This window comes from Pelmatolapia mariae, linkage group LG12 (assembly GCF_036321145.2).
Source record: "Pelmatolapia mariae isolate MD_Pm_ZW linkage group LG12, Pm_UMD_F_2, whole genome shotgun sequence".
In the NCBI taxonomy this organism is placed as follows: Eukaryota; Metazoa; Chordata; class Actinopteri; order Cichliformes; family Cichlidae; genus Pelmatolapia; species Pelmatolapia mariae.
The window spans coordinates 37,052,677-37,072,819 of NC_086237.1; the positions used below are offsets into that span (position 1 = coordinate 37,052,677).

The 20,143-nt window shown below is 37.6% G+C and overlaps 1 protein-coding gene across 1 annotated transcript in view; it reads left to right on the forward strand.

Annotated features, from left to right (window-relative positions):
• LOC134638762 (phospholipid-transporting ATPase ID-like) overlaps positions 1–20,143 on the forward strand; it is a 45,796-nt gene that overhangs the window by 7,080 nt on the left and 18,573 nt on the right. The window contains exons 2-5 of the mRNA XM_063489635.1: positions 12,202–12,292; positions 13,772–13,830; positions 17,243–17,356; positions 18,493–18,591. Coding sequence (XP_063345705.1) covers positions 12,250–12,292; positions 13,772–13,830; positions 17,243–17,356; positions 18,493–18,591 — 315 coding nt within the window. The 5' untranslated portion in view covers positions 12,202–12,249. The remainder of the gene's footprint in view (positions 1–12,201; positions 12,293–13,771; positions 13,831–17,242; positions 17,357–18,492; positions 18,592–20,143) is intronic.

Consider the following 20,143-nt stretch of genomic DNA (forward strand, 5'->3'; position numbering starts at 1 on the left):
GTAGAAGCATGAAAGGGTGTTGGTCTTTAAGACTTATTCAGAATTTATCTGATTTGGCTTATAGTCATCTTTTGCTGGAATTCATCTTCTGCTGTTGAGGGCATTTAACAAGATCGCACTACTTCCAGCAATTGTTGAGTTACTGCAACAGAGTTACCCCCCAGCTTCTCTTACTTGTAGTGGGCTAAGTTAATAAGCACTATTCTTCACCCTAGGGTAAGATCATTCGTGTGTAGCGTAACATCAGGCTGGATTTATACATGGCTTCCTTAACTCTGTGTGAAGTAAAATGTAACAAATAAATATGACCAAATTAATTTACTGAACTCATTTTCTGGAAATGGAGAAAACGAATGTTGTTGTCACAGGACTGCATATAGTCCCGTAAAACACTTTCCTTTTCCATCTGAAAAACTAAGTACAACCCTTAAATACACCACCACTGGCACCCATAACTTTAATTGTTTTCTGTCTGACTTTATGAGGCTCTTATTTGTGTGGAGGAAATTTGCCACACTCTTCTTTCTTTCAGTTCTCTTGAGGGTTCTCTTGACATCCCACAGCTTTTCGAGGTCTGAGGTCTGGGTTGTTAGTGGGCCATTGCAACACCCTGATTCCTTTCATTTTCAGTCATTCTGTTGTAGATTCGCCGGGGTGAGATCGTTGCCCTGTTGCATGACATCATTTTGGAAAAGATTTTGCTGTTTAAAATCTGATATGTCTATCTACAGAAATAAGTTCAATTTAATTCATTTTATTTATACAGCACCAAATCACAACAACAGTCACCTCAAGGCTACAATATATACAGAGGAAAAACCCAACAATCATATGACTCCCTATGACCAAGCACTTTGGTAACAGTGGGAAGGAAAAAGTCCCTTTTAACAGGAAGAAACCTTCGGCAGAACCAGGCTCAGGGTGGGGCATCTGCTGAAACCAGTTGGCTTGTCTTTGTAAGGTTATAATTTACCTTTGCAAAGGGGTCAAATAACAATACTGAGTACAGCAGCACTACTGGTATTTGACAAAGAATAACAAAGTTATCTACCAACCTTGGTCACAGAATGAACTCAGAACATTCCACGCAAATGACAACTTGTACAGATGAGTATATCTTAACACAGAGGATTTTATAAAGACAAAACATAATACTATGGAGCCTTTCCTTCTAGCCATAAGAACAGAATAAGAAAACAGAGAGAAGGTCGAATTCTTAAAAATGTAAATCGCATCTCACATTTGACTTTAGAAGTCAAATAACTGTGAGGTGCCCAGGTCCTGTGGCTACGGAACAAGCGCACATCAACACCCCTCCACCACCGTGCTTCGCAGTGTGGGTTTTTGTTTATATCCTGTGTTTGGTTTTCTCCAACATGGCTGTTATAGAAGTGTGCACACTTGCTGATGATCAGTTAATCAAGTGCATTTTGTTAACAGCACTGGCTGCTACTTCCCCTCTTAATGCCTGTAGAAGTAGTAAGGATGTACTTAGTTTTTCATGGGATTGCACAGCGTAGTTGACACTGTATAGTTCTGCTTTGGTAAAGCGCTTTACTTCAATTCAATAAAATTTTGTTTGTATAGTGCCAAATCACAACAACAGTTGCCTCAAGGTGCTTTATATAGTAAGGAAAAGACCCGGCAGTAATACAAAAAAATTAAGAAAGCTCTTGAGCAAGCTCTTTGGCGACGCTGGAAAGGAAAAATGCCCTTTTAACAGGAAGAAACAGGCGCCAGAATCAGGCTCAGGGAGGGGCGGCCATTTGCTGTGGTTGGTTGGGGTGAGGGGAGGAAGACAGTACGAAGACACACTGTGGAAGAAATGAATAATAAATAATGATTAAATGCAGAGTGGTGGATAAACACATAAAAAGGTTAGTGAAGAAGAGACCCATTGTAGTGTAACTAAGGGAGGATTCAGGGTCGCCTAATCTTAAAAGTAGCGACTGTGTCTGTCTCCAAATGAAAACAGAGGAGCCCAAGACTCTGCCTCCCATTCTACTTTTAAATACTCTAGGAATCACAAGTAAACCAGCAGTCTGAGAGCGAAGTGCTCTATTGGGGCGATATGGTACTATGAGGTCTTTAAGATAAGATGGCTTCTGCTTATTCAATAAAATTAAATTTGATTCTGAATTTAACAGGAAACCAATGAAGATAAGTCGGTGTAGGAGAAATATGCTGTCTCTTTCTAGTCTCACTGCAGCATTTTGAATTAACTAAAGGCTTTTCAGGACTTTTTAGGACATCCTGATAATAGTAATAGTAATAAATGCATGAACTCGTTTTTCAGCATCACTTTGAGGCAGGATGCTTCTAATTTCAGCGATATTGCACAAATGGAATGAATATTTGTTTAATATGCACACTGAAGGACATGTCCTGGTCAAAAATGTCTCCAAGATTCCTCACGATGTTAATGGAGGCCGAGGTAATGCCATCCAGAGTATTACCATGGCATGAAAATGACTGAAGTTACCTACCAACAAATATACCCACTGAATATATGAATGAATACAATGAAAGCTAAACAGAAGAAGACAGACATAATTTCCTAATCCCCAAAATAGTTTTAGATGATTGACTAATTTTTGACTCAATTATATATTGCAGCTCTACTTACCTCAAAAGGCTGAAGTGTACTGAAACATTCAGACTGTAGGGGAGCTATTATTAGCAAAAAGCCAGATAACACAAGTACTTGCTGATAGAGACACAGCAGAAAACCTAGGGTGGAGGTTTGGGAATGCTGACCCCTGAAAACCAGGATCACCAATGAAACAGTTTTTCTGTTAATCATTCTGAGATTATAATTCACAGTGACTTTCTTTTACAAAGTCAAAGAGCTCAGAGTAAAACGAGATGCAAACTGAACACGATGACACCAAAGCTACTACAAATATAGCCAGAAGATAATACAAAGAGGTGGGAAATGACTGCAGAGATAATTCACCATTATCTCTGCTATCATTTCAAAGATTTAAATAACCACAAAGAGACAAAAACAACGTCAGAGAGATGACTGATTAAAAAATACATAGGTGAGAAAAAAAAATAACCGCAAACACGCAAACAATTGCATCAAATATGAGAAACCAACAGACTCATTTTGTGTGTCTTTACTAAGTCTGAATTCATCCAGTGTAGGAAGCAAACTAGTCTTCCCCCAGAAAACAATCCAAAAGTTTTTTTGTGCATCCTGCTCTTATGATGTGTAGCTATGCTTTAAGCATTATTTTGGTAGGAAGTCACTAGAGTAAAACAGTGAGTGAAAGCAAAACTTAAACATAACCCAGAACAAGACCTGAACTCCAGTCTCATCAAAAGTCTGCTGGGTTTTTTTTTTGTTTCACTTTTTTTTTACTGCGTTAAAATGAAACCACTACCATGTGGCGATTAGAGGAAGAGTTACACGATGCTTTCTGATGGGAACTAACTAAAGTTTGGTTTGTTCAGAGGAGCTGATGTAGGAAGGCTCAGGCATCTCACACATCATTGTTCAGGGCTGTGTGTCAGATAATGCAGTGTTGTCAAACTACTGGTGTGGCAAAGTATCACTGGATTATAATATTCATGAGAAGGCTCTGTCACTTCCAACGCATCATTTTTCATCAGTCAGTGTTACTCTTGCAGTGGGATGCATTTGAACCAAAAGCACACTCTTTTCTTATTGGTGTATAAATCTGACAGCTACTTTCAACATCTTCTTCATACACATGGGGTCTTCATAGCATAACTCCACACTTTTGATTTGGCCGATCTTTACACCAGATGCTGGGATCCTCTGCTTATTAGGCAAACGTCTCAACCACATAGATACACTAGTATATAAAGCTAAGAAGAGTTTGGATGTAAATGAGTCGAACAAAGTGCAAAATAGTCCAACATTCTTCATTTAATCTTTAATGTCTCTGTTTTAGAGACGTTGTAGCTCTTTTAAACAGCAGTGTGTTGTGTGACGTACTGCTACCAAAGTCTACCTTGTGCGACTCAGAGGTAATAGCCATTAGGAGTTTTCCACTGCTGAAACTTTTGTAAATGTTTCCTTCTTCTCTACACACACCTTTCTCCACAGTGAAAACGGTGCCCATTTATCCAAAGCTCTGTTTGCCATTAGACAAAACACAAAGAGAGGGAACATGCTTAGGGCTTTGAAAAAACAGCAGCTGTGCTCATTGGCTTATCTGTTACTGCAGGTCATCGTCTGATTGGCTCTTCTATGGAAACTGTTTTGCAACAGCTCTCATCTGCATCTCAGTGCATCACTGTGTGCAGAGTTGATGTCTATTTCAGGATGGCAGTGTCATTTGATGTTTGTGATATGTTGATAGCTTGTTGGAGCGCTTTTACTGAAGCTTTATCAATTTAACATAAATATTATAACCACAGCTCTTCAATTAAGCTGAAATGCATTTTAAGCCTGACGTATGTTATCTTGGGAATTCTTTGGTTTCCTCTAACCTTTAAAAAGTATGTTTTGAAGTTTTAAAATAAGACACCACCTTTGTTAATCCACAGGTCGCTTTTGTAATTAGCCATTTGATTGCTTTGTTAGCCTTAAGTAGTAGAAAACCATCCTTTTTCAGACTGGACAAATACAAAGGGAGCTTTTCTGTAATTTGGATTCATGCACACAGAGGAAAAGGGTCTTTCTTTCAGCTGCAATCAAGCAGTCAGTTTTGATAATAGAGCTCTGTTCAGCTCAGAAACCAGAGATCACCGATTGGACAAGACAGCCTTTCATTTGTGTGACCTCTGACCGGCCACAGGTGACTCTGACAACTTGGATACTCTTACACACCTTTGTTTGCATGATGATGGTGTTTGTTGCACTTTAAAGAGGAGAACTGCACAGAGAAAGTGTGCATGCGCGTGTTTGTGTGTTGTAGATGCATAAATCTGTTGTGCGTTATATATGTATGATCTATGTTGGAAGATTTTAGTGGGAAGATCTGATGAAGGTTAGGGTAAAATTAAGTTTAGCAAAGTTTTATTGTAAATTAAAATTTGGCAGGTAGCAGTTATGTTAATGATGATTAAGTGTAATTGATTCTTGAGTGTTTGTGTCTGTGTGTGTGCACGTTGAAGATAATAAAAAAAAAAACAGACAATAAGTAGTCCATTCATCTGTGAAAGTGGTTTTATTTAAACCACAGTATGTTTATATTCAGTCTCCCCTTGACCCACTTATCTCTTTTCCACTTTGGTTTTAAAGCCAAACGTGAAGCAGCTTGTGCCTCAAAATTATTAAAACAGCACAAGTACCATAACTGGAGGAAGTCTTCATCCACTCCAATGTGAAATGTAGTTTTTAAGAATGTTTGACTTTTTGACTCTTTGGTTGGCTTTGTTGACAGATGAATTTTTAAAGGATTTGAAAGATTTGTTCTTGATTTGTGTTATTAGGTTTTGTAAGAATTTGCTTTCATAGCTAAGCTTTTCGCAATCCATGCCCCCGTGTACCTGAAATTTCAGCAACCAGGAAACTATTGGCTTCCATATCTGCACTGTACAGTATAAAAAGCAATTATCAGACTCTTCTTGTGCTTGATATGATTTATCAGTGAGTGAACATGTGATATTTACAGTAAGAGATTACACAACTCGAGCATGTTTCATGAGCCTGCAGGTTGAATTACATAACTAAACGCAAAAGAATGTTTGGTTTTGTTTTGTTTATGTGTCATATAACAAAATGCACATAACAAAAGTGGATGCCAGGTGCTTCACAGGATCCATAAAAACATGGAAAATCTGCAAACTTACATTAAAAAATGTTCTGCAAAACTATAACCACTATAATATTTCCATGAAACTGTGAAGAAGTGAATGTAGGAAAATGTTGTGCTCCTCTGGAAAAAGGAGGTGTGTATATAATACCTTTGGGGCTTTCTTTAAGAATTTACAAGACATAGTCAAAACTAAATGCAAAGACTTTTGTGCAGCAGTGATGGCTGCACAAGTTTCTTTGCATATAACCTAACACAGGATAAGGATATACTGATAAGTCTGCTCTGAAAATTAAAAGCAAACACGATACAATCACATTCTCCTGTGCTGATACTGTCAATGTCAAAATACACTTAAAATTTGTTTTTGTACTTTTATTCCAGTGAAGCTCTTTGCAGTTCTTGAATATGCTTCTGATATCGCTGCACAATAATACAGAAACATTATGCGTCACTACATAAAAAATTAAGTTTATGAAACATCATATTGGTGCCAGATCTCTTTTAAAGATCAGAAAAAGTTAATATAAAAAATAATTCACAAGAAAATTCACTCTAAACTTATCACTAATTCAATACAGGTGTGTATAGTTGTAGGAGAAACCCTTATATTTATCTTGTGACTCATTTCCCAGTGCCTAGATTAAGAAAATCTGCAGTAATATCCTTAAAAAATGAACAGTTTACAGAGTACAAGTAACCTTTATTATATTTTGTTAACAGTACTTGTACGTTGTAATTTATCAGATCTTAGCGACATTCTAAGCTAAAACAGCTGGTAAATCTCTCAGACCATCCTTAACTTATTCAGTGGAATCAGTTTGGTCTTTGTGGTGTGTCAACGCAGCAGTAAAACTTGCAAAGTCACAGTCTGCTAAACCGATTGCATGGATCAGAGAAACTTGAACAATCCACGCCGTTTGACATTTTAAATCTTGTTAAGTCGTCCTGATGGCTGCAGAGGAATAAAATGAAACTTTTTTTCCTCTTTCACCAGGCTGGACACGCCTCTCGCTGTCGACCCACATGACTTCTGTGTTTGTCTGCAGAATAGACTGATTTTTTTTTTATTCAACTGAGTCACTTAGTGAATGAATGAGGGGTTTGTTTCCCAGCATTTAAGGGGTCTTGATGCATGCTCAATCATCCAAGTAAGTAAATCCCAAAAGGTTGACTCTGTTCATCTGGCTGTAGCGTTTTCAGTGGGAGAAACATTTCTCAGACCTCACAGACATTGTTCCTTCAGTAGGCTGGTTTGAGTTATTGTGCAAATGTACTGTTTATAAGGTTGGGGAAACCTGAGACTGAAGAAGTCACTTGGATGGGTGACAAAATGTTTCTCCCCCTGAAAACGTTACGTCCAGATGAGCAGAATCAACCTTTTAGAACATTTAAGGGGAGAACATTATAAGTGCACATAAGTGTTTGTGTTTCTCCACAGCTGCACACGTGGAGAAACTCTGGCTTCCCTTAAATAATGACATAACAAGTTTCCTTAGAAACCTCACTTGTTCCATCAAATGAAACTAGTCTGTTATCTCAGTGAAAGTGAGTCCTGATAGATTACGAAACAACACTATCATTGATTACAAAGCAAGTAAGCTCTGTTGACTTTAGTTGGGCAATGCGTCAAACCCAGTTTTTACTTCAGCGCTCCAGGGCACCATTTCCACCATAAAATTTCCTATCAAATTCTTCTTAAAAAAGATTGTAAGCAGGGTTTAAAGTGGGATTTGGAAGTTGGTCCACCATGGGGTTAAAGAATTATTTATAAATAAGTGACATAATTCATTTTGTGAGCTCCAGTAGATTGTTCTTTGTGTACAGGCTGTGATCCATTCACTTGTGCTGCTATTCCGAGATTCACTGCTCTTTGTGGAGTTTTCCACACGATACGACCAGATATGTCACAAGCTACATGGATGATTTCCAAAACTGCAGATATCCCTAAAGCTAGAATAACAGATAGAATTCAGTGAGCGAGTCTAATCAATATCACCTAAAATATAAATGTCTGCTACCCTTGGTGTGCCTCACATCTACCATGAAAACCACAGCTTGCTCTGTACCACTGCATTACAGAGCATTATTACCACATTGCTATAAACCAAGTTTAGCCTGGATTAAACCGTCCCAGACTGCCTAGAACAGTATTTTCATGCCACATTTGAAAAACACAAAATGAATGTACTTCAGTTTGTTTTGCTGTAAATTTTAACAAACAGCACATCATGTATAGATCTAATATTTGATTTCAGAACAAATGAATTAGGACAGTGCATGTAAATTTAAATATGCACTCTATAAAATTATTTTGCTGAAAAGTCTTCACTTCCCTTCATTTTCCTCTGCAGTTCTGTCTTTCTCACATCTTTCTGTCTCTGTGTTGCTCATAAAGCTTTTTTCTTTCCAGGAGAAATACTAAACCTTTGCATTAGCTAGCAGACACATTTTGTGGCAAACTGTGCAGAAACAGTTTGTGTGTTTGCTGATATTCGTCGAACTATCTGAAAGGTCGAATTTAGTAATTCACATCTGCACCATGACAAGGATGAGAAGAAAGAAGAATGTCTTGTTGGTTTAAGCGGACTGTGGGATGTCACTGTTTTCTTGTTATTTTGCAAATATCTCTAAGTATGCATTAACAGACCTTTCAGATTTAGGTGCTGGAGTGCCGCCCCACAGTGTTTTCCGTAGAATTAGATATATCATTTGTGGTTGTAGCAAGGTTGTGTGTGTAAAAGGAGGAACTACTCTTTCTAAGATGAATCAAGTTCTGGTTAGAGTGATCCACCGGGTTGCAGTGGACCTACAGAGCAGAACAAGGTCTATTACCATGAGCTACAGTCCAAGTTAATGGAGGTAGTTTGCCAGACACTGGGACTCAAGACTCAAGACAGCTGAATGACACTGAAGACCAGCAGTGACCAGATTTTCATAGTGAGAGCAAAGGGATTTACCAGTAGTAAATCAGCCATGTTTTTGTCTTAGATGGATGAAAAAAATAAATAAACCAGCCTAGGAGACCATCCAAATGTAGAGTGGGAAAAACAGCCTCATGTGAAAACATTCAGATTTAAGTTCGTCCAAATAGTTTCATTGTCTAATTTCATCTTTCTACCCTACTCTCATTTGAATAATTCTGTTTTATCGATATCACCTCAGGGCCATGAGTCTTGTCACATATGAACACTTTTAAGGACATCGCAATTAAAATGTGCAACATTAATCTGCAGGGTAATCTTGTTAAAGGGGAGTGGATTAACCCAGACTGCTTTGCACTAACACCGAGCCGCTTTAGGCACATAACTATAACCAGCGAGCAAAAGCAAAATTAAAAGTATCCTAAAACAAAGTCAGAACACAAAACTCCAAAACTGTGTGAAAACTGAGGCCCTGGCTTCTTAAAACAGACCATTAGCTCACAGCATCAAATATTGCTTCTCACGATGCTACGAATCACCAAAGCCGAAGGACGTCTGATGCTCTTTGTTGCGATGCCTCTAACAAAGCATCAGCGTGCGATGCTTGGGGATGAAAATATGTTTCACAATACATTGCATAAGTATCCAGTGGATGTTTTTTTTTTACTTAACTTTTCATATATTTCCCAGCATGCATGCTGCTGATGTCATTATTGTTTTTGTATAAAAATACAACATGATGGGCGGCTATCTGATCAAAACTGAAATGTAAATTTTTGTCAAGATAGCTTTGCACATCAGTCACTTCCTGACACCTTCATTTGTGAAGAACTGTGGTCAGAGGGGTCACACTGTGACAATGTTACTGGCAACAACAATCACAATCTTGTGATTGTTAACAGTACAGAAAATCCTGTGATAATAAGAGAGGTGTTAGAGCTTTTATTCAATCAGTGAATAAATAGCTTACAAATGGTTTTTATGTTACATTAGCTAAGAAAATAAAAACATGTGAACACTGTATTTCGTCATGTTAAATTGCCCAACCCCGACTGTATTAGTGTCTTTGTGTGTGTGTGTGTGTGTGTGTGTGTGTGTGTCTGTGTTTGTGTGTTCTGTATGTATTTCCAGACTTTCCTCACATTCTTCGACAAACTCATATGGTTGATATTTATAGCTCCAATGCTGACGTCACCTTGGCAACCAAAGCTGAGAGGCGGATTCAAAAACCACAACTACTTTTGTGACACACACACTTGCTTCTCTCTCATAACCACATTTATGCTCTGTTCTTGTACATTTCTTGAACCTGCTAAATGTTTTGTGCACTGTATGTGTGGGTGTGTCAGTCTTGTCGCTGTCACACGTCAACACTACACAACAAGCTGTATATTTGCTTTTTAACATTAGCAGATTTTTTCTTATTCAGTGCATTAAAACACAACATCCTCACAGCAATGCAGTCCCACATTGAGAAGTGAGAAAAAGCAAAACCTTTCTGGCAAATGCCGCCTTGCTTTTGACAAACACCAGCTCTACCATAAGCAAGGCTGTGAGATAGCTGATAACAGTCATCATGACTGTCTCTATGATTCCTACTGCTGCTTATAGAAATGAAGTTGCATAATTTCCTGTCTAACTGACATGATGGTTTCTTCAACTGTATGAGATGTTTCCACATAACATTTTTTAACTTGCATCAAGTTGTATGTTTAAAATCCTGTCTTTTTAAGAATGTTTCAGCATTTTGAGAGTTTAAATGTCACATCAAACAATATTTAGAAAAAATGTTAGCGGGGAATGTCAGGAAATGATAAATGGGGGTTCTAAATATCACACTACTTTGGACCTATGACTGCGTCTTTAAAGTCAAATAAGGTCAAACTTTTCTCTTTAAAACCACACTTAAAGTTCTATTGCATTTGTTTGTATTGGCAAAATTTGGGACACGATACTTGCAAAAAGGGACTCTAAATATCACCTTACAGATTTCACAGTTCTAACTTTTGCATTCCACATCTGTTTTTCTTTCAAGTTGACCCCAAAATGCTGTATTTTTACTGCGTTATAAACTTTTTAAGCATGTTTCAAAAGAACAAAGAAAACAAAATGAATATATACAAAATGCAATACTATTCCATTAAAATTTGTGCTCTTGTTACTATTTTTATTTAATATTTATTTATGAGGATTTGATGGAAATTTTTCCATTACCTTGCCAAGGTAATAAAACTTTTCAAAACCTTCCTGGATCTAGGGATCTAGAGCTCCTGACCTAGAATCTAGCTCAAGATCGACTTTAAAAGTTAATCATTCCTGAGATGGGCCAAGGCTCTAGTTCAAACCAACCAACCAATCAACCCTTACCCCACCTCTTTGGTAGAGGTAATAATCTTGACTTCTGTAATCATGATTCTCTCTTATACATTTGCAATTAGTTTTGGGATGTTAAATTTATTGAAAAATCTTTAGTGTTTTACCCATACCCTAACCCAACCAACCAACCAACCCTACCAACCCTACCGACCAACCCTAACCTCAGCTCTTTGGCAGAGGTAATAATCTCGACTTCTGTAATCATGGGTCTCTCTTACAAGTTTGCAATTCAATTTGGGATGTTAAATTTATTGAAACATTCCTAGAGTTTTACGCATTTGCTGTTGATCAAATTCTTAAATAATATTAAATCCTAATAATAATTTTCTTTCAGTGAGTTTAAAATTGTGCCATGTGCTCCCACCAGAATTACAAACACCTTTTTGTCATAGCAGCAAACCCTTTTTAAATCTACATAAATTTCTATGATTTAGTAATGACATATCATTCTTGTTGCATATAAAATCTTTCTATTTATTTTGCACTAAATCCATTTTGACAAGTTACTGGTTTAAAGGGATTTGCGTATCCTCTTACATAATCCATGTGGTTAGGTTCGGCATTTGGCATTAACAGCTACACATGGTGTTCCTCACTTGGCGGAGACAGATGCTACGTCCAGATGTGGCTCCTGGCTCTGCCCTCTTCCTGCCCTGAGTGAGAAAAGAAGAAGTGGATTTGTGGCGTAAGAGGGGAGTGTCCCTCTGAGTCAAGCTGCCCAGCATGGGAAACGTATGAAGAGGCCTGATGTAGACCTAGAGCAAGGGGTTTTGGCACAAAAAAGATGTCTTTTCCTTGATTAGATAGCCTAAGAGCTGTGTTTTTTCAGTTTTTTCCCCTATGTAGTAACCATTTCCTAACACACCTTCCATTTAGATGTCTAAACCTTTTCTCCCTGGCCTGAAAATTGTTTCCGGTAAGAAACAAAATGCCTTTTAAAGGTCATTTTGAGGAACGATTACCTCATAGAGCACATTACGGGAAAATGCTCTAATGACGGCTGGCAGCAATTCCTACTTTAACAGCACTTACGTTTCAACTCTTAGTTTCCAGGAGAAAGGCAGTAATATATTCGAGAGTGAATTTATTTCCCTGTAAGGGAGATAATTAGTGACTCATTTGTATCTTTTGGTAAGCCACATTATGACGTTTTCTCTTGATCTTAACAGATCGGTATGATGGGCAGATAGCAGGAGGAGGAAGAAGAGGAAAAGAAGATGTCATTCTTTGGGCTGGACTGTGTCAGGAAGAAAGAGAGGGGTAAGGTTTGAGCAGGTTTAGTTTATTAATATCAGCGGATCGCCATAATATTTACCGTCTGTATTTTCACTACTGACATTTCTGAAAAAATAAAATGAAAAACAGTCTCAGCCTAAAGCTTTGGAAGAACGTCCCCTGCAGATTTAGTGTTTTTATAATAGTGTTTAAATAATTCTAATATTTAGAGTTCTAAACATTATTGTTGTTTTATATACAGTGCTTGACAACATTTCGACAGCAACTTTATTTCATCAGCAGAGAAAAACTTGGCAGTAAGTGAAAGCTCCAGAACTTCAGCTGATGACCTGGGATTGTTTTTGTTAGTGTCAGGGAAGCAAGAGTAACGGGTTAGTGAGGTATGTTAAGCCAAAAGCCAGAGATTTCAGTCTCACAAATGATACTGGAGTTAGGTTGAAGGTTTCACTTTAAAATGTATTTTCACTAATATATTTCTCTACATGTTTTCAGTACAAAGAACTTTTTTTGGCATAGAATAGAATACAATAGAATAAACCTTTATTATCCCACGGATGAGAAATTTCGGTGTTACAGAGCTCTTACAGCAAGGGAAAATAAAATATAAAAGGAAGACACAAGGTGGTAGACTGTGTGGACAAAAGTGGAATATAGACATTAATATTCCACATTAGTGTGCCCACAGCCTGAAGCAGAAAGCCTGGATTTACTAAGAAATTGATAACTACTATTGCATACTCGAGCCAGCAAACTCAAAAATAGCCCAGCTATGTCGAACTTGCTTTACAGCAGATCGTTCTGGTGAACCCTAATTGAGTCTCTGAGGGAGGTAAACAGGTCCCGAGACTGTTTATTCAATTAGCTTGGCTTCGGGGCAGGCTGAAAGGAAGCTGGGTTATTGACAAGCATACAGAAGACTGGGTGGATGCAGCTCACAGATTCAGTTTGAATTTTTTTCCCCTCCTAAATTAGCAAAGATTAGGAGATGCTATAAAATGCTGCAAACCTGTTGAATGGACTGGTTCCATTATGGCATGAGGACAGAACTGGTGTTGCACCACCAAAAGCACCAATTCAGCATAAAATAGGTTCCAGTGGGGTTCAGGTCAGACTCCAAAGCACCTGCCTCCAATTTTACAGGCGTTCATCATAACAAAAGGAACAGGGGTAAAAAAAGAGGGCATAAAAGTTAGTTTTTCTATAACAAGTTATACTGTATAACTGAATTTGAAAGAATTTCTAAATTTGGCACTAAAGCAGTGTATCATTAAACAAGGACCTATTGCATTGTTGACAAGTCAAAATACTAGTGGGGGAAAAAAAATCACTGCTATTTGCATTTCACAGATTTACAGCATTTATAGTTTCTACACAGTTTTTTATTTTTTATTCTTTTCATGCCAGAAAAAGATAAAAATCTACTCGCAGTTAAAAAAAATATTTAAATACAAATCAGTTATGGTCATGCTTTTTGTTTTTTCATTTTTGCCTTTTCTTTTACAGAGCTGGAAAGGAAAATCAGAGCAAACGACCGCGAGTACAATCTCTCCTTTAAATATGCGGTAAGTGCTAAATAGAGGATACACTGCGTGTGTGTTAATGGAGAGTTTTCCACTCACAGTTCATCAAAGTGAAATTCTATTGTCCACTACAAATGTGACTAAAATAGAGATGGAGATCAACAACAGTTGTCGCCCACGTATCTTTTAGACAAAACACTGTTAAACACAATTTTTGTCAGTCTCGATATTAACAACAGGAAAAAAACCTCCTTGGGGCTGTGTCTAGGTTTATGTGTCTGGATCTTATCAAGATATGGGCTGTCAGCCAAAACCAAAGAGCTGAGGTTGCTGTTGAGTAAATGCCTTCATTTTCTGCTCTGAGTTGCTGCTGTCAAGGCCAAACCAGTGTATCAATAAATGTTATGCTTTAAAAACCAAAATACGAACAAGGAGAAGTTCTTTTAGTCTTGTGAACGTAATCATTAAAATGTATCCAAAGCAGACACAATATAAAATGTGTTCTTTTAGAATTTAGAATCCTCTTTATAAATAAATTTTCAAAAGGCTATTGCACTAGAGATTGAAATAGATGTTGTTAACGCTAAGCTGTGTGTTAGCTGTATGCTAACATTCGGCTTAAAGAGGACACAGCCATTAGCAAATAAATGAAAACAGACATAAACAGTCATTTCCTCTGTTTGCGTACTTGTACATTTTACAGTCAAAACAAACTTTCAAGCGTGTGGGTGGTTGCTGTTAGGGAAGAAATGCAGAGATAGCGTGACACGTGAGCTGCAGTCCGGCTAGGCGGTGGGGCTTTCAACCTCTTGATAACATCCACCTGGTGCGGACAAAATGCCGCTCACTCTTTCAGATATCTGTAGGGACCTCAGAAGAGTCACATAACATTCATTAGAAAAACCCTGTGATACTTAAGGAGGAGTTTCATTACAGATTCTGATCTGATTAAACCGTAGACAAAGACTTCTCTAAGGATATTTAACCCAGAGTATTAACCCTGTGTATGTATTTTGGTTCAAACAGATTAACCTCAACATTTTTAAATGGGTTAATTTTACTTAATCTGAGAGATGCTCCTAGGAAATGTACAGTCACTTTCGGGGAATCATCTTTCACATTTATCAGTGAGACATTGTCCAACAACGACCTAAAAATATCTACCAAAAAAATGTAAATTGAGCAACGCTGAAAGGGGTTAATGCCACAAACAGGTTGCAAAATTAATCGTTTAATACACTAAAGTTTATAACCATTAAGCAGCTATGGAATCTGTTTTTACCAGCGATAGAAGCTCGAGCGTTTGTGAGGCAAAGCATTTTTCTATTTTATTTGTTTATCTATTTTTCTGCAGAACCTCTGCTTTCAGCCTCAGTCACGTCACTTTTACTAATAAGTAAATTACTGTGTGTATGCTGCTACTTAATCACAGATGACTGTAATCACATAGACAAAAACATGGTAGGAAACCATTAAGCAGTGAACCATTCACCATGTGTTTGTATATACCACTGCAAACATGTAATTACATTCTTTCCCTTAGTCTGTGTTTTGTCCTGTTTCTGAAAGTTCTTTTTTTCCTTTTCTTTTTCCCATCACCCTCCAACCAGTAGCAGCAGATGACCGCCCCTCCCTGAACCTGGTTCTGCTGGAGGTTTCTTCCTGTTAAAAGGGAGATTTTTTATCCCACCGTCACAAAGTCCTTGCTCATAGGGGGTCGTTGGATTGTTAAGGTTTCCTTCTAAATACTGTAGGGACTTTACCTTACAGTATAAACCACCTTGAGGTGACTGTTGTTGTGATTTGGCACCATGTAAATCAGGGGTCTCAAACTTAAATGAGCTGTGGGGCCTCTGCTGGCACTGTCATCTCACGTGAGGCCACTTTAGTGTTCAAGTAGTACAAAAAACCCCAACCAAACAAACAAGAAAACACCCACATATATTTCCGAAAATATAGTGTTTTGATTGTTTTTTCAAATTTCAAATATTGTATGACAAGAAAAAACTGCAAACGTGAACGCACAAAGCCTTTCATTGAACTACCAAATAAAAAAGACTGTTTATTCTGCTATCATTTTGTTCGTATTTAAGAAAATAAAATGCAGACATAAGTGTACACATTAGTTTTTGACTTCTAGTGAAAATAGTTTTTTTTAATGTTTTTTTTTTTTTTTTTTTACAAACATCTCTTTCACTGAACTAACACAGCCAATCCCTCAACATGTTTCTGCTCTCTGCTCATATTGCCTGCCTAATAAATCATTTTTTGCTTTTTAAAGAACTTATTTTAATGTTGCACTCAGCAACAAACAAATCCTCTCTAACAAAAATGTAACTTCAAGGGCCAAATTACTTTATAGTTCTTCACGTCAATATACGGGCCGCAAGTAGGGGTGACGTGGGCCGGAAGTTTGAGACCCCTGATGTAAATAAACCTTAACTGAACTGAATAGTAAGACAACCCAAATTAATGAATGCTAATATATGTTTTACCTTTATAGAAAAGTGTTTGGCTGTTTGCTCAATCTTACCCTTTTGTAATGAGTTCATCTCATCTTCAGTCACTAATTTAGTCAATAATTCCAAAGTCTGACTATGCTTAAAGTCAATATAATGTTTCACATTGGTTTGCAGATGTTGCCGGACTTGCTCTTTCAGTAAAGATCCAGAGTAACAGGATAATCCATGACAAACATTCTCTGTTGGTGTCGCGACTGTGGTACGATGTGTCATTGAAGTTTGTTGAAATATGGCAGAGAGGCTTGACTCATTTTTTTAGTTTGTTGAATAAAACATAGGAGAACATCTTATTGAGAAGAGTAGACACAGAACTGCATCAGGGATATAAGGTCTCACTCAGAACAAGTGCTTTCTAACTTTATTACTTTCCCAGGCTGATTACAGAGTGCTCTGATTATTAAATTAGTTGGTACTACTGAGAATCTGTTCAGGAATATTTAAGCTGTACTCTCACTCTCCTTTATGCTACCTGTCTTTGCACCCAAACATAATTTTAGCCATTTGCACTTTGTGTAGACCACCACATCAGAAGACTTTCAGTCTCATGCTCCCATGCAGCAGAAATGTCATAGCAAGTACGGGGAAGCCCAATATGGAATTACAAGATCAGCCCACCTAAACTCACCCGATTCACAAAACGCTCTGGCTGTTTAACCATTCGTCCAGAGTTACCCGACACCTCCACCCATCATTCTCCAACTACAACCCTCATTTAAACAGAAGGTTCACCATCAAATTCACAGTAGGGACAGCTAATTTTGTTTCCTAGGTGTATTAATAACTTTAATAAATGTTACTTCAACAGTTTGCACTTCCTTAAAGAATGAAACAAATACTTTAATTCAACAAACTCCATTTTCTCGAAAGTATCTCTGCTGTCAGTTTTATTCTTACATTTTCGTCACATCTCCTTTTCTTTCCATCTTTTACAGACAAATGCCATCAAAACCTCCAAGTACAACTTCTTCACCTTCCTACCTCTCAACTTGTTTGAGCAGTTCCAGAGGATTGCTAACGCTTACTTCCTGTTCCTGCTGGTGCTCCAGGTGAGTTTTAAGCAAACCTGTCTCACTGTTAGTTGCCTGACACATTAATTACTGAGTGTGGATGACACTTTAATCTTTAACTTCTCAAAGAAAAAAATGAAGGATACATGAATTAAAATTTTCACTAAAGAAGGAAAAGAAAGACAGAAGGAATTAAAAATGCAAAAACCCACATAAGGATCTGACGTCCAAAATAAAACTGAAAGAGGGAACAACACCAAACTCACAGAGACAGCGTGATGCAAATAAAGGGGAACAGAATAATTACGCAAAGAATTCAGAGTCCAGGAAACAATATTCAACCGCACAAATCAACAGAACCGCAGATAACACAAAGACTGTGATATAATGACTTATTCCCGAAAAAGGATTTTGTTCTTAGACTCCAACTCTTCTCCCAGTTTGTCCCAGAAACCAAAAAAATTAAAACCTCTGAAACAACTTCTTTACGTCTAATCAGTAACTTGATATATATTCAGTTTTGCTTTTACTGTCAGAATCACTTCCTAAAACATCAAAGGAATCTTAAAGTTTGTCCACGGTTCGCACTGCAGTGATATTTAAGGGTGTGCAGTAATCCAAAAACAGGAAATTGCCTCATTATGTGTTAAACAGTCACGTTGCACGACAGAGTTTAAAGTGACCATTGTGACCATAACAAAGGAACTTAGACACTGCAGTTTAAATTTATTAATAAACAACACTTTTAAAATCAGTTTTTTTTTCTTAATAAGTGCATATAACAAATTTCCCACATGTGGGACTAATAAAGGTCATCTTATCTTATCTTATAAATCCACCAAAGTACACAAAACAGAAAATAGCTTTATTTAGATTTCCCACTGAAACAAAATTCCAATGGGAAGCAGATTTTGGCAACTCAGACACTACTCGGCAAACACAAAACACTTGTATAATTAAACAGAAAAAAAAAATAGCAATAATATTGTTTAATAAAAAGTTGTCTTGACAAAGTAAGATCCTCTTTTCAAGTTTAAAATGAGCATAATGCACACAGTGTTTTTTACACACACCTTTCTTTTCATTATGTAAGTAAACATACGCCCATGGTGCTTTATTTAAACTCAGGTTGGAATAAAGTAATGTTTTTGTTCTCTGCATTTTGTGTTCTTCAGGTGATTCCTCAGATTTCCTCGCTGTCCTGGTTCACCACTGTCGTCCCCCTGATCCTCGTGCTGACGGTCACCGCTGCCAAGGATGGAACTGATGATATTGTGAGCACATTTGAAAATGTCTTCTGCTTTTTTAAGGCTAGATAGCACTGAAAAAAGCCACATCTACAACCAAAATAATTCACGTCCTTTATTATACTATTAGAAAAATTAGAAACTAATAAAAATGTTACGTTTGTATCCGAATCTTCTAAGTTTGCAATACAAATTTCCCAATTCCCAGTTTACATTTTAAATTCTGCACCCTGCTAAACCTCAAGTACAGACATGTTATCAGTTGTTATTATCCTTCTCATAAACTTAGAATTAATTCATTTCTAACTGTCACAGTTACTTATTGTCAGTAGATTAGACATGCGACCCTCCCTTCTCCAGACAGCTAACAACGAGTGGCTAAACAAAGACAACAGCTGGTTATAAGCTAACTTTTGGCAGCAAATGCTAGACTGAAGCGTCCTAAAAATCACACTTTCCCTCTGAGTCCAACAATGTTAGATCCACTTCAAAGAGAGTTTCACTAAAGCCGTCTAACAGCAGCTAGCAGAGGCTGAGCACAACACTTACCGAAAATAAAGCTTACGAAATCCTCAGCAACTCACCTCACTGTCACTGTCATCAGACAGGAGTGAGCTTCACTGACTCATCCACTCGTATTGGACTCCGTTCACAAATTTTTACAGCCTCCTCTGGAGTAAATAGACCTTCCAAATGCAAAACAGGCATGTCGTTTTTCTCAGTTACTCTCAAAGCCAAGAAAAATATAAAAAACTATCCCAAGAGAGTAAAAACACAAGAGCATCAGAAGATGCAAACACATCCCCCACGTACCCCAACACCCAAAAGCGAGCACAGCACAAGAAGACCATACAACCATCATATTGGGATTTTCTATTCAGTCAATTTATATAAACATCAAACAGCCCATCTCAAGCTCAATGCCTCTTCAGGTAACAACTTTTATGCTACTGTCTTTTTAATAATAGGATTTTGGATCTGATGTTAACTGTTAGTCAGTCATTATGCCCCCCCCCCCAATGTCAAACTTTAACTGGAATCTCCTTCAACCCCCCACCTTCACTTCAGACTTTGCATCAATCATTAACAAAAAAAGGACACCTGACATATTGTCATTAAACAAATATTGTCTAAGACTTATTTATCTGTGTTTCACTCGATTTTTTAAAACTTGTCTTTTAATACTGCTGTAGTGGCTGTATGTCCTACCAGAAAATTACCTTTTTCACACTATAATCTACCATCTCTCTAGTGCATAGTCTGTGTGATATTAGATAGTACTGGTGTGAGACTAGAGCAACTAATATTTGGTAAATTTAACATTATTGTGTGGCCTCCACTCTATCCAGGCACTTCTGTTGCCTAAAAGACATACATTCAACAACATGTTGAATAAAGGCAGCAACATAAAGAAGTGAGGAGAGGGAGCTGCCAATGAAGCTGAGAGAAGAGTAGATATGATTATTGCAACTCTCTCTACTCTGGACTCCAACTCGCTCACCTCCAACGGTTACAGCTTGTTCAGAATGCTGCAGCTCGTCTCCTAACCGGAAAGTCTGCCTCCATTACTCCAGTGGTC